The sequence below is a fragment of the Struthio camelus genome, chromosome 2, assembly GCF_040807025.1.
Source record: "Struthio camelus isolate bStrCam1 chromosome 2, bStrCam1.hap1, whole genome shotgun sequence".
In the NCBI taxonomy this organism is placed as follows: Eukaryota; Metazoa; Chordata; class Aves; order Struthioniformes; family Struthionidae; genus Struthio; species Struthio camelus.
Genome location: NC_090943.1, coordinates 164,237,904 through 164,251,893, shown reverse-complemented (window position 1 = coordinate 164,251,893; position 13,990 = coordinate 164,237,904). Strand labels below are relative to the sequence as shown.

At 39.7% G+C, this 13,990-nt stretch overlaps 1 protein-coding gene across 1 annotated transcript in view; it reads right to left on the bottom strand.

The window, feature by feature from the left end:
* The window catches only part of TG (thyroglobulin), a 167,560-nt gene extending 160,656 nt beyond the window's left edge, over positions 1 to 6,904 (bottom strand). Inside the window, exons 1-5 of the mRNA XM_068933768.1 lie at positions 6,892 to 6,904; positions 5,362 to 5,470; positions 4,331 to 4,428; positions 3,674 to 3,877; positions 3,239 to 3,398 (exon numbers count right to left, since the gene is read on the bottom strand). Coding sequence (XP_068789869.1) covers positions 3,239 to 3,398; positions 3,674 to 3,877; positions 4,331 to 4,428; positions 5,362 to 5,470; positions 6,892 to 6,904 — 584 coding nt within the window. The remainder of the gene's footprint in view (positions 1 to 3,238; positions 3,399 to 3,673; positions 3,878 to 4,330; positions 4,429 to 5,361; positions 5,471 to 6,891) is intronic.
* Positions 6,905 to 13,990: the final 7,086 nt, after the last annotated feature.

Genomic DNA, 13,990 nt, shown 5'->3' with positions numbered 1-13,990 from the left:
TAGATTCAGGCATTATGTCCAGTGGAAAAATTTTGCCATGCTCCACAGCAAGCAGATTATATTACAGAGACATACCCTTATGATAAAGGTCTGTTAACCCAGCTGCATGTGGCATATATGGAAAAATCTAACAAAAGGGAAGGGGAGTTTTCTGCCCAAGACATTCACAAAAGTAAACAGTTACAGCAGATTTTGTTTTGGTTTGTTTGTTTGTTTTTTAAAGGAAGAACACTTAGTACTACGGGCAATCAATGGTCCTGAACTACTGGAAAAACATTAACATGCCAAAACAGCATACAGCAACCCTGGGTACTTCCTTCACTTAACTGGGACTGTAGACCAGCCTCAGTTCCAGTACCATCCCACCACAACCCTCAGAGCTGCTCTAACACCTGCAGTCTGCAATGTACCTGACAAATGCTGTACTGCTGAGTGGCACGCTAAAGGTAATCAAAATTTCATACCTCAAGACACAAGGAAATTCTGTCGGCATCAGTAAAAAAAAATAAATAAATAAGATATAAACAGCCAGATAGTGTCTTTCTCTGGTCTTATACACACACATGGATACAAATGACTTGGGGTATTTCAAGAGCTTTCAGCTCCCCTGAATTATCAGTCCTCAGTCAGGAGTATGACCTGTTCTCTTGTTGTGAGAGCAATGCAATTACATTCCCACGCAGCCTTCTTCACTATTCATATCCTTGGAGCTCATCGCTTCAGCATCTCAGCACTCAATTTAGTGAAACGGGATGCTACGCAAAAAATAATTTCTGCTTGCTGCTTTCTATTCATCCTCAACTTCATGAAATCATACACATATAATTATGTTATTTTTAATGTGGGACTAGATGTGCAGTCATACCCTGTCATCTTGTTTATTTTTGTTCTTAGTTGAGAGTACGGCTAAATAAAATGCAAAAGGATACAAATCAGACCCACATAAACATAAGGATAGAAAGATAGAACTCCATTTGCTTTACTTGGAAAATTTGATTCCTGCAGCTTCTTTTCTTTCCAGAGCCTCTGCTTAATAATAAACCCAGAGGTGGGTAGTGATAATGCAGAGGACCTCATCTCTCACATCCAGTCCAAAAAAATGGTTGAAACAAAGATGCTATATTTAATTTGTGGATCGTCACGAAGAGTGTTTGCACTCAAAAAACGCGAAAGCAGGCAAATGTGAAGTTGTTGACCTTCTCATCCAGCTGTGAGTCTCTGCTTTTAGCTTCCGAAAAAGATAACTCCTTACCGATCTTCAAAAGCAGGTTTGCCTTTTGAAAGTGCAGCTCAAGTCGTATTCACCTTTCTCACTGACTGCACAGAAGCAGATAGAGAATATCTAATCATGCTTTTAACACTACCAACAAAATAATACATAATAAGCCTGAACCTCCAGCGAGCTGGGATAAGACAATGACTGAGTCTTTAGTCTGATGAAAATTATAGCAAGAAAGTAAAAAGCTCTCCTTGACTTTTGAGTCCTCAAGCTCTCTTACCTATCTGCTACAGGGTCTTCTATATGACTGCCCGTCCAAGCGGGACCTGGGCACAGTTTGTACAGAATAAGTAACAGCAGCCGAATCACCAGGGTAGCAGGAGATTTGGGGTTGTCTTTCTTTCCAGAAGTCTTCCTCTTGCAAGACTCTGTGCTCTAAGTTTTTTAATTTCTCCATTTACTTTTTAAAAAATACTGATTTATGCTGGAATACTTATAAGGGTGTAGGGAGATAACATGTGAAGAGAGTTAGACTGACAGGTTTAGATTTTGAAAATTAGTCTTTGATGCAAAAAAAAAAAAAAAAAAAAAAAAGTGGCTCCAATGGTCAGGAAACAAACTTAAAACTTTGTAAATATCCATCTTCTGCTGCAGTCCTTTGTTGCGGAACTTAGTATGTAACTTCAACTCTGTGTTGTGGCCTCCTGTTTACAGGACAGGATAATGGCATTTCCTTATCTTGCAGGAATATTGTGAAGATATATTAATGGCCTGAAACAGATAGGATGGTAATGAGCCAAGTCAATGCCATAATTAGAAAGGCAGACAGCTGGAAGTGAAACAGTCCTGCTTTGATTAATTACACGATGTGGACACAAAAAAAGTCCTATCCTGCAGCCCTTTTCCAGGCAAACCTCCCAACGGGAGCAAAAGAATGTTAAATTAAAGCATTACTTTCTTCTCCGTAATTGCTCTTTTAGAATTTCTGCACTCCACAGGCCAACAAGTGAAACAGCAGAATTATTTTGCTCTCGCCAAAATAACCTCTCTTAAAGCTCTGACAAAATTTGCACTGTGCATTTGGGCCTGCCTTTCATATTTACTTAAACAACCACTCCCTCAAAATGGCAAAACTGACACTTAAAATAAAACGCTTTTGCTATTACAGAGTCAAGCCAGAATGAGGCATTATATTTACCCCACTGCCCTCCACTGAAGAAAGGTATTGAGACAGCTCCGCTTTGTAAGAAACCACAAGATTTCTCTAGATCGTCTCAACACCTGTATGAAGGGGAACTCCTCTCTCTGCGGTTGCCCTTTCTGTGACCTTTTCCATGTGAGTATTCACTTCTGGTTCCTCCACAGGACAACATCTTCCTGTTCCTACTACATGCTTTTTCTTGACAATCATTTGATACAACATTTTGAAAACTTCTCCAGCCTGCTCCAGCCACTAGATGACAGTCTGCAATGTAGCGCTCCCTCTTCATCCCTTATTCACTTGCCCATATGAATAACTGTAGCACTATGTAAACAAATGAGCATCTGCCACTCTGCCATGTGGAACTTACTCTCCATGTGTTGCCACTTGGGTCTCTGTCCATATGTTTTCATATCCCACATGGAGTTATCTTTATCATCTCATTTATATACCTGAACTTCTCTCCTCCTTCTACACTTATCTCATTTGTTGTTCTACGTCAGTTTGGAAGGCTGCCCCAGCTGCTATTGTACAATATTATTCCAAATACAGATTGCAACATGGTACCCAGTGATCTGCAAGGACATTCTGATTAGACTGCAGGGATGGAATATCAGGCTTTTCTAGATAACCAGATTTAAGTTAGAAGGAAAAAAAAAAAAAAAAAAAAAAAAAGGTTCTTTAACTTTGCTTCCTGCTGATGCGTGGACCAAGACAGATGGGGTCACAGAAGGGCTTCATGTGAAAAAGCACACCAAGATACTGACTTGAAGAGATATGCAGAATTGTCTTCCAATTTCAGAAGCCTGTGCTCTTACCTATTATAATTATGAACAAGATCAAAAAACATCATGTCTGTGGTGTTGACAAACTTGCACTGGACAGGGAAAAACTCTCCATCTGGTGAGCACTGTGGTGGGCTCTTCTCCCCAACCCCATGCAGAATTCGACGGTCTCGGATCTCACAGTTTCCTGGACCTGGTTGGAAAAGGGTAGTGCTTATTGGTGTTTATCTTCCTTCCTGTTATTTGGCTTTGATTCATTACATTAAAAACAGAAACCTACACAAAGTGCCTTGGCTTCCCTTTATAGCCATTGAAAATATAGACATTTGATTTAGATTCCTTAGTTAAGCACCTATAGTCTCATAGGATGAATGTATGCCAGTGTCCAGACTCCTGATCTGCTAACCTTTCATTCAAGTCAAATCTTCCATCCCCACAAAACCTACCTTTTTGTTGAACCCTACTTACATTGTGTTGGCTTTCCTCTCTGCCTGGTGCCATAAATCTCCATTCCTTCTGGGTCTACACACCAGCACTGACCCAGCTCCACATCACACTGCACCGTATCAAACATCCCTGAATCCAAGCACTGAGGGACGTAGGAAAAGCTACTGCTGTTGATGTAGCGACTCACCAAGATCCTCTGCTTTTGCAGCTGGCAGAAGGATAAACCTATTATACCAAAGAGGGACATCATTAGAATAAGGTACTTGATGGGCACCAGATCATTTAAGACAACATCTAAGTTTTCTCAGAGTTGCAAGTTCCGAGTTTGCCACCCAGGTGGCATCAGGACACTGATGGACTTGAGCTCACAAAAATCAGTACACAGAAATCTGCCACAGATTTTTTTCAGAGATCAGAAGCTCTCTGATTCAAAAGCCAATTCATTACATGGGTTTTTCATTCCTTATTTAGATTCAGGTAACCTTTATGAACAGGACTATCCAGGTGTATCAGGTTTCACGATCTGCTTCAAAGAAACTTCAGAGCTTTCACAGAAAAGACCCAGTAAGTTGCAAACTAGACTTCTCCAAAGTCCAGAGCTAATCCATTCTTGATTTCAGCAGTTCAAATTCAGATCTACATGGCACTCTGAATAAATTATAGAAACGTCTGACTTACAAGATAGGGGGTATCCATTCTGTTTGCTGCCAGGTACCTCAATGCCATTCTCATCCACACACCAACAGGAAAGGCCATCCCTACTGCACTGAACCGTTCTGAGGGAGAACGCAATTACACGTTTTATTCTGTTAGCTACAGAATACTCAGTCGCTACAGGACATAAACCAAGACTTAAACTATGGCAAACATGCAGGACAAGTACTATAAAATTACGAATAATGCAATAATAAAGATTGCATTTCAGGTAGCTCTAAATACTCTCGGTCTACCTGATGGCAGCTCTTCTTATTTCTAGTAAATCTCTGAAGTTTCCAGTAACTGCAGAGAAGTGACTTGAAGTTATTTAGGAAGAAAGTAGATTGGACAGAATCCCGCTTCTCAGTATTTGAGATTCACCGTGCATTTTGAGACCTGTTCTAAGTCTAATCTAGCACAGTCTAGGTCCTCCATCTTAGGCAACAACTGTAAGACAACACTAAAGAGCATTACGGTTTGCACTCCCCCTCAACCTCAGCTTTAACTCATAACTTCTTGCATCTTCAAGCCACACACTTTTTTAACCCACTGCTCCACGGACTCCGTGGAAATGGGCTTTCTCGTTCTTTTACTGCCTTTCGAGGGAAACCAAGCTGTGCCACTTAAAGCGCTATGAATAGCTTCCCCCAGCCAGCTTGGCTCAGCTTGGCTCACCAGCTGGCATGGTGATCACGGGTCTTAGGCCCGTAGGTGTGCATGGGAAGGCAGTAGTTGCATAATGCAATAATCCGCACCACGTCTTTAATGCACGCATACTGCTGCCAAGATTAGTCTATTAATCTTAGATTAACCTATTAACCCAGAGATTACTCCAGCAAGAGGGAATTCATTCAGGAGAGGTTGGATCTGCAGCATGGCTCAATGAAATACCTTCAGTCACCCTCCCCCTCAAGTCTGCTGATATGCAGTCTCTACAAAACCAAAGTTAAAGCTTTCATTACTAATGAAAGATTACATACAAAAACAGTAGAGCATGGGCTGGGACGAATTACCTGAACTGGCCATCTTCTGAGCACTGAGGAACGTAGGTTTCTCCTTCTGAAAAAGCCTTTTCCCTCTGAAGTTCACATGGTCGTAAAGGCTGGGAATCTGTCTGGTACTCTGAAAGCAGCAAGAAGGTTGTGACACAAGGGCAGTTTCACTATTAACCTGTTCTTATCAAAACATAAGATAGTTAGTGCCAGTGCTGTGTGGTAAAAGGACCAGGGTCACAGTTCCTCCCTGGTTATTTTCTCACGACTCCTCATGTGCGTTGCTGCACAGGGCAGCACAGAAAAGTATTGAAGAACTAGCTGGGGTACCAGAGGCACATGATGAAGGCGCCCTTGTGAACACCTCTCCCAGGCCTGTAAAGAGTTAGCTTCAGCTCTGTTCCGTACTAACATGGCTATCGTTTGCTGATATTTGAGGCAATTTACATGACTTAAAAAGAATCAATGCCTAGTAGTCAGCATCAGATATTCACATTAGTATTTATCAAATGTTATCAGTACAAGCGATTAACTGCTGAAGTCACCTAGCAAGAAAACAGTCAACCCATCAGCTTTTAATTCTTCAGAATCAAATTTAGATGCTGCTTGAGAAGAATGAGGAAATTTAATAATCCCTTCTTTACAGGTTAGTTGATCTGACAGTCTCTTGTCCTTGAAATCTAATGAATTTCTGTGAAAAAAGTACGTTTTCACTTCCATTGACTAGTTTTCCATCAACTATAAAAATGAACAAAACAAAAACATAGATGTAGTGATTTAACTGAAGGTTCACCTAATCCAGTATTTGGTCAGAGTGACCACAGGTCTAATAGTGCAAATGCATAATAAGAATCCTGAATACTTTTCAGCCTTCAATAATTTGCAGCTCATGGACTTCTTTAGCTAGAGACGGTTCCTATGCATTTAAGAACTGTCAACCACTTCTCTGTGAGTTCTTACCGTGCCCCTGTAAGCCTATGTAAAAATTTTACACAAGACCATAAAAGGAGCTTAGGTTAGCTCACATAGACATCCACATTCAAACAAATCCCACACCATTTCTATCTCAAATGTGACTCTGAGCCATTTGCTCTGAGATGCGCAGAGATCCCTTCTATGGTGCCAGAGACAGACTACTAAGGTCTCTGAATTAAGAGATCAATGAGTGGTTCAAATTGCTCTATAGGTAGAACTGTCAAACTCTTGTTCCTTGAACAGACCAAAAGGAGAACTAGGACAGCATCCGGACTATCCAGTAATCAAATTAAATGGTGGGACACATAAACAAAAGCTATACTCTTAAGACCTTCGCACTGCCACAGCAAAACCTTTTTTTTTTTTTTTTTTTTTTTTTTTTTTTTTTAAACTCAAGCTTCTTCTTTGGCCCAGCCCATTCTTCCAAATATTTTTTCATCTCAAAAAATAAGCTTACTGAACTCAAATAACTTTGACCTTTTACAGATCCTCATTGTTTAGGATTTAACCTGGAACCCAAACTTAATCTGCACAGCTCACAATAACTAGGCAAGTTAGTCGTATGCAAGAACCTACCTTTTTGTCTCATTTTTCACTTAGTGGAAATAACATAAAGACCAGTGCAAAAATCACAGGAGCACAGTCATTACTGGACACAAGCAAAGGGAAAGAGTAAGTGTACTTACCAAATATATTGGCTGCCACTATACTAATAGAGCAAAGGAGGATGCAAAACAGGATGGAGCCCATCTTGCAATGCAAGAGCTCCATCCTCTTTTGACAACGAGGCAAACTGAACATAACCTTCACCTGTCTTTATAGCAAGCATTGTTTGGATAGGTTCACTTATGACCTGGTAGACTGGACACTAAATTAGGTGAATGATGCATATGATGCTTCTAAGTAAACCACAAGAGGACCATTCACCTGGAACTGCCCTAGTGGTTTTCATGAGTGAGTTCTCGCCCCCTCTTCAGGGCACACTACTGAACCCAGTCATCTGAAAGCAGAATAAGCACCAGCATGCACAAAGGACAGCGAGGAGGACTTAGTTAAATCAACACGCTAATTAATCATAGTGACATTGCCCCAGACAGAGCTTATATCACCACCTGTGCTGTGGTGCACCCATCTGCACCGAGTTCAAGGAGAGATCCTATACCTTGAACAGGAGTCTGACTTCCAACAGAAGTCAGTGGCAAATACCCTAGCAGGGACTTGTCATGAAGAATAATGCCAGCACTCAAGAAATCTATGCTTAAATATAAGCTGAAAGCTGCCACAATCTACATTGCTTATTTAGACCTTGTGTTATTTGGCTTTTGGCTTCAACTCCCACTTGTACCACATACAGCTCCAAAGTAGCTTTGTTTCTGTGGTTTCAGCCTGTAGACATAATGCAGGCATAACAACAACTATCACATCAGCTTTTGGTAGTTATTAGATGCAAGATCCTCAAACTAAAACCACCTTAGAAACATTACTTCCATGCTTCTAGAGAATCAAGGCTTGCCAGCAAACCTCTTATGATAGCACTTACTTGTTCAAATATTTGCACCAGCAACGGCAAGAACTCACATTCACTTATGCAATGTTAGTTGGACACCTGGGCCCAGAAGAATTAGCTGAGTAATAATGAGATCGTACATTGGAGGCTAGACTTAGAATAAGGGTTTGTTTGGTTTTTTTTTTTTTTTTTTCCTAAGAGTTTAATTTTAGGAACAAGTGACAATCAAACAAGTGACACTTATTTGTGATTCACTTGTGCTAGAGAATCAGCCTAGAAACAACCATACTGAGAGTTGTGGAGTCTCCATCCTTGGAAATATTTAAACCCAACTTGACAAGGTCCTGGGCAATCTGCTCCAGCTGACCCTGCTTGAGCAACGATCAGGGGGTTAAATGTCCAGAGGTTCCTTCCAACCCCAACTATTCGGTGACGCTGATACCCTATAACAGACCAAGACTATACACGTGCTAACTGATTCAAGCATCGTTATGTCTAGGTTGTAGACCTCTGTAGTGTTCCAGCATTTGATATATATATATGGTAAACATGATCTCAAACAGCAGTATGAGCTTGGTTTAGCATTACTAGTCTCTTTAAAAAGAGAGCCAGACTACATTTAGACTTGTCTTTCAACTAACCTACTTTGGACTTGAGGAAAGTCAACGGTCAGCAGAAAGATCCAGCTAGGAAAAGGTGAAGAGTACGTTCTATGTAGATGACACATTTAAAAAAGGCAACCTTTAAAGGCATTAAAAATATATGCATATAGACCTATACATATATGTGTGTATATATGCATCTCCTGTAACAGGCCTGATTCAGCAGATACAGAGTATTTGGATTAGATAAAACATTTGTAGGCAAATGTACATACAGATTACAGGAATTGGACTAAGCAAAAGAATATCCTGTACTAGTACTAGGTTGGCTGAATTATGAAAGACAAAAGCCTTGCCGTGAAATGTATTTTTGACTGATATATGTTTTGAGAGTCTCAGGTTTATGCCTGATACCACATTCCACTGGGACTGTTACAAGAGAGCAAAACACCACATCCCAGATTCACGGGCTCTACACAGGCAGCAGGTACACAGGCATAACAGTATGTTTGCGAGCAACTGAGACGCATATCCAATGAGGGCACTTATTTAATTCAATTTTCTGAAGTTAGTTTAAACTAACTAAAATCCGGGCTCTTTGCATAGCAAATAGAGAGAAAGAGGCTTTTTAAGGTAATCATTCATTTTTTTCTTCACTCATTACCACAGGTCATTAGATATGAGAATCTGGCAGGTAGGACACCAAGGAGGCCTCAAAGCACTATTTTTAACAGAAAGCAGCATAGATCTACAATATCTACATAGTATTGATACCCCAGATTACTTTTATTTCCCTCAAAAAAAAAAAAAAACCCTCTGAATCACTCAGGTGGGAAGAACAGCCAAGTCTTAAAAGTCTTTTCAAAAACAAAGTGGAAGAGCGAGTTCTGCCAACTGGCATCACTTAAGCCACTTCTAGAAGTGCGTCAAATCACGATGCGCACCTCAATACACGTAAGTTCAATGGGATGCAATAGCCCATGGATTAAAAAAAGTAGTTTACAGAGCAGTATGCGTAACATTCTTCAGAGGTGGAAAAGGCACTTGTGAACTATGGGTGGTCACTTTCAAACTAAAACTGCTCACTGCATAATGTTCGCTTCAGTAAAGGACCAATTCTATTGACTTCTATTTTTAGCATGTGAGGAAAAGATGGAGGAATCTCTTAAATAGCTCATCAGTGATGAAAACGGAGCTAGCAGCAAAGGTCCCTGTTGCCAATACGGTCTAGAGCTGGAAACGAGGATTTCACCTGACGATTAGCAAAAAGCAACGCAATCTGGACTACAATTGTTGGGCAACTGTTCTGAGATGGGGAAAAGAAAAACATCAGCATGATGAAACGTTTTACTGAACTCACAAATATTAAGGGAAAAGCAGTCCAATTATTCAGTGATACCTGAAAATTCAACACGTTCCAGTTTTGCGGACACTTTCTCAGCAGAAAAAATACGGTTTGTGAATTGCAATGTCTACATATCAGGAAGCCCGAGGGCAATGCTTTCTGAATATGAAATATGAACACTACAGAAAAGTTGCTCTAACCCAAATGAGACTGCAGCCTGAGAAACCTACCTTAGTTTAAGAAAAGAACTTAAAGGAGCCTCCTGCATGAAGCAGACAATTGGAAGCACAACGTTTTGAAGAACTGAAAGTATTATCAAATTATTTCCATGTTTTGTTCACTTTTTAAATAATTCACTACTTTTCTATATTAAGTACATCACAAATATTGGACAATCCTCTCCCATATTTTAGAAAAACTATGTAAAATCATACCTATGACGTTTGTTTATGATTTTGTGTGTATGACAACTTTTATACTCACCGATTGGGTGGAACTGTACTCATAGATTGGGTGGAACGGGTTTCCACTTGGTACATTTTTTCCCAAGGTATGAGAGACACTTCCTTTTCTTCATATGATTTTGGTACAGATAAGTGCTTCAGAAAGTCTTGTTAAAGTTACTACCACTGATTAAATTTTAAAAAGTCCTTAAGCGATGCAAAATTGGAAGATGACAAGAAAAAAAAAAAAGAAAAGCCCCACTGAACAATAAAAGCTTTGGTCATTCCATACATTACATGATTTTCAGACTGAAAGAATGATGAGGAAGTAACTTGCACTCTAATCTAGTGGCTAGGTAAGAAAAGAGGGCAGAGGACTGCTTAATTTTTTTGTATTACAACTTGCCAGCTGGCAAAGGGTCTCTGATGACAGAAGAACTTAAAGAAGCCCATGTAAGAACATCTGAGTTCGCCTTTGTCCCTGCAGAAACGAAGAATTTTTAGGTCAGGTGAGACGGCTTGCTTTCTTACATGTCCACTGGAGATAACGCATAGTTTTCCACTATATATTTAACAATGTCTAATAGTATTTTAGAGATGCAAGGTAGAAAATTGGATATAGTCTTCTCATGGCATCTAAGATGCAGACTGCTTTGAAACTCCAAGCAGAATTAAATTCTGCATTCAGCAGTGGAGCGATGCATAGATTCACACATTGAATTAGATTAAATATTTGATAAACGCCAAGTAATTCACGTGGAAAAAGACATCCTCAGCCACACAAGCACAGCAACAGGGTTTTAAGTTTCTAGCTTTGGTAGGACAAAATTATCTTGGTCTTTTAGACCATGCAACACTTAGCTTTCTCTGAACTGAATACAACAACATAGAGCCAATGAAATCAGAAAGCAAGCTCAAAGAAATAAAAATCCTTCTCTCATACAACAAAACTGTGGAATTCATTAAACTGTCTAGTGTTGTGTAAGCCAGAAGATAAATGAAGAAAAAAAAAGGATGGAGTAAATAGACTCTGTTCTCATAAAGAACAGATCTATCAATGATAAAACTGACAATTTTCATAAAAATTCTGGTATAGGAAAACTCAGTTTTCCAGGAATGAAAGACACATTAAGGGAAAGATCAATTTGTACAGATCCTTTTATAGTCAGAATATACCCCCCATCTACTCACTTCTGTCAAAGTGAACTGACTAGCTAGATCTAAGGACTCAGTAGACCGCTCCATAAACAATTCTGCTAATAAAAAAAAAAAAAAATCAAATGTCAGGTATTACTCCGAGATCTGAATTTGGCTCTGTTTCTTTCCAATTTGAAAGACTGTTTCAAGATTGTGCCTTCAATAATGAACGAAATATCCCTATGTTTCAGAATAAAAATTTAGACATTTGTTTTATGTTTAAGATCACACCTAGTTCTGCTAAATGAAGAGCTGAACATTTCCTCTGTATTAGTAACTCACTTGGATCCCTCCTCTCAATTTCATTCAACTGCTGCTTATCATCTATGCCCTAGTCCATGAGACACTTAAGATAGGAACTTTCTTCACAATATTAAAATACAAGAAATCACTGTGCAAGATGCAAAAACTAGAAAAATAAACCCCTAGTAGATGTCTGCCGACAGAAAGAGATAACATCGTTGTGAAGAAGCTGTAGAAAGACTTTGTCTTTCAAGAAATTAAGGGCATTGCAGAACTCAAAACTAGAAACTGTTAAATACTAAAGCAGCTCAGAAACAGAAAATATTCATGACTATATATAATTTATCGACTACATAACTTGCCTAGAGGCTCAAAATACAACTGAAGACTCCCTAACGCTTTAAAATGGCTTGTTGAAACTCAAGTCTATTGAATGCGAGCCCAGGCATATAACAATCTCAACAGACCTTTATTAGGAGTATTAGAACGCAGTTAACATTATTGCTATTAGAAAAAAACAACAACAGAAGGATTTTGCTTCTCTCATGGAAGATTTAATAATAGTGCACTGCTGCCTCTCTCAGACTGTTTAGTGACAATACACTGACACATATGGCTATAAATGAATGGAGATGGCTGTTGTCAGCTCTAAAGAAAACCAAGCTGCTGTCCAAAGTAAACAGCAGTTGAACTAGCATTAGCTGCTCAACCCATAGAAACAGCGCTGGCTCACGGACCCGGTGAGTATAAAGGGGCCTGATTTTGGAAATTCTTTCCTGAATAATTTCTTTATGCTAGTTCATTTTCTCCATACATGCTGCAATTTTTTCAGATTTTCTTTTCAGCTGCTCAAGCTGGTGCAGAACGGCTGCCAAAAGCACAATCGGCTTTCTTGCTGCAGTGTATTTTCACCATCGTGACACGCTCCATATTTTTTCCCCACATATAAACAAATATACACATAGTGTATAGCACTTATTGCTAAAGACAGACTCCTACATCCAGTGCTCAGGACATAATATAGCATATTTAAAAACCATTACCAAAGCAGTTCAAACACCCTCTGTAAAACGATCACCTAAAGCCACATAGATATGGTACAAAAGAAAAAAGGAGGAGCTAATAAAATGTGAGACCATTTAGAAAGTGATTTCACCTCTGACTTTAATAAGCACAGTCTAAATTGAAGGAGCAAGGACTGCAATATTCTTAGCAGTAAAGAGACAACCTAAGGTTCCAGTCTTTTAAAAAACTAAGGCAAAGATGGTCCCCATGCAAAACTTCTGTACACCTCCTTTACACATCAGTATCTCCACATGACTGTTAACAGGGTAAGGATCTGAAGATAGGCTGATTGCACACTTCTTGTTATGAGGAGTGCTAGGGTTTTGTTTGTTTGTTTGTTTAACATCGAGTTCAAGTTGTCCAGGTTCAGGATTTGTTTATGCCATTTAAAGTTTCTGCAAAGAAAAATAATTGCAGCTTCCCTTCAAATACAAGGAAAAATACATTGTTTTTCAAGAGTTATTTTTTATCATTTCACTGTGAAGTTCTAGGGACTTCCTTAAGTCATAACTTTGAGTTTGGCAAGGAGAAATATTAGAGGTGGGTTTTTTGTTTTAAAAAACCTGTTAGGTCTAGCTAAGTTAGAAGTCCCATGGGAACAGGGGAGATCACCGTTTTCACATGATCAGCACAGGCTTACTAGAGAAAGGTAGCAAGAACTTCTACAGTTTGATCACTGCACACACAATCCAGCTGTACAGAGCTCCCAGAATACGCTTGAGACCGCGGACAAAAGAGCAGAGCAGACCCTTCCTTAGTGCAGCCTTCCCGCAGCGGCCAGAAAGAACTGGGGCACAAGGAAGGAGTGAAACTCTCTAGGCATCACAGAAAAGGACAGAGCACAGAAAGCTGAAGAACAGAAGGAGAGACAGACACAAGCTGGAAGACAAACACATAAGGAGCACAACTCAGGGATAAAACGAAGACTGACAGGCAGATGTCAGTCCGACAAGGGGGTTGCATCCACGTAAGGATTTCAGTTCTTCACCACCTAGCAAATATATGAAATCTACCAGAAAATTGCAACTTACTCTCTTTAAGAGTATTTTAAGGGGGATGACAGGCTGCTACTGCTGTACGGTACTTCCTAGTTGAACAGAGATCTATATATCTAAGGCCAGGACATCCAATACATGGGCCTTACTCAAACCACAGCTACGCACAAAAAGGGGTGGTAGGAAGTATCTTCCAACCCATCCCCACCCTTATGACTTGAAGTACCTCCATTTTTGTTACTGAAAAACAGGCAACCCCCATCCTGTGATATCTGATC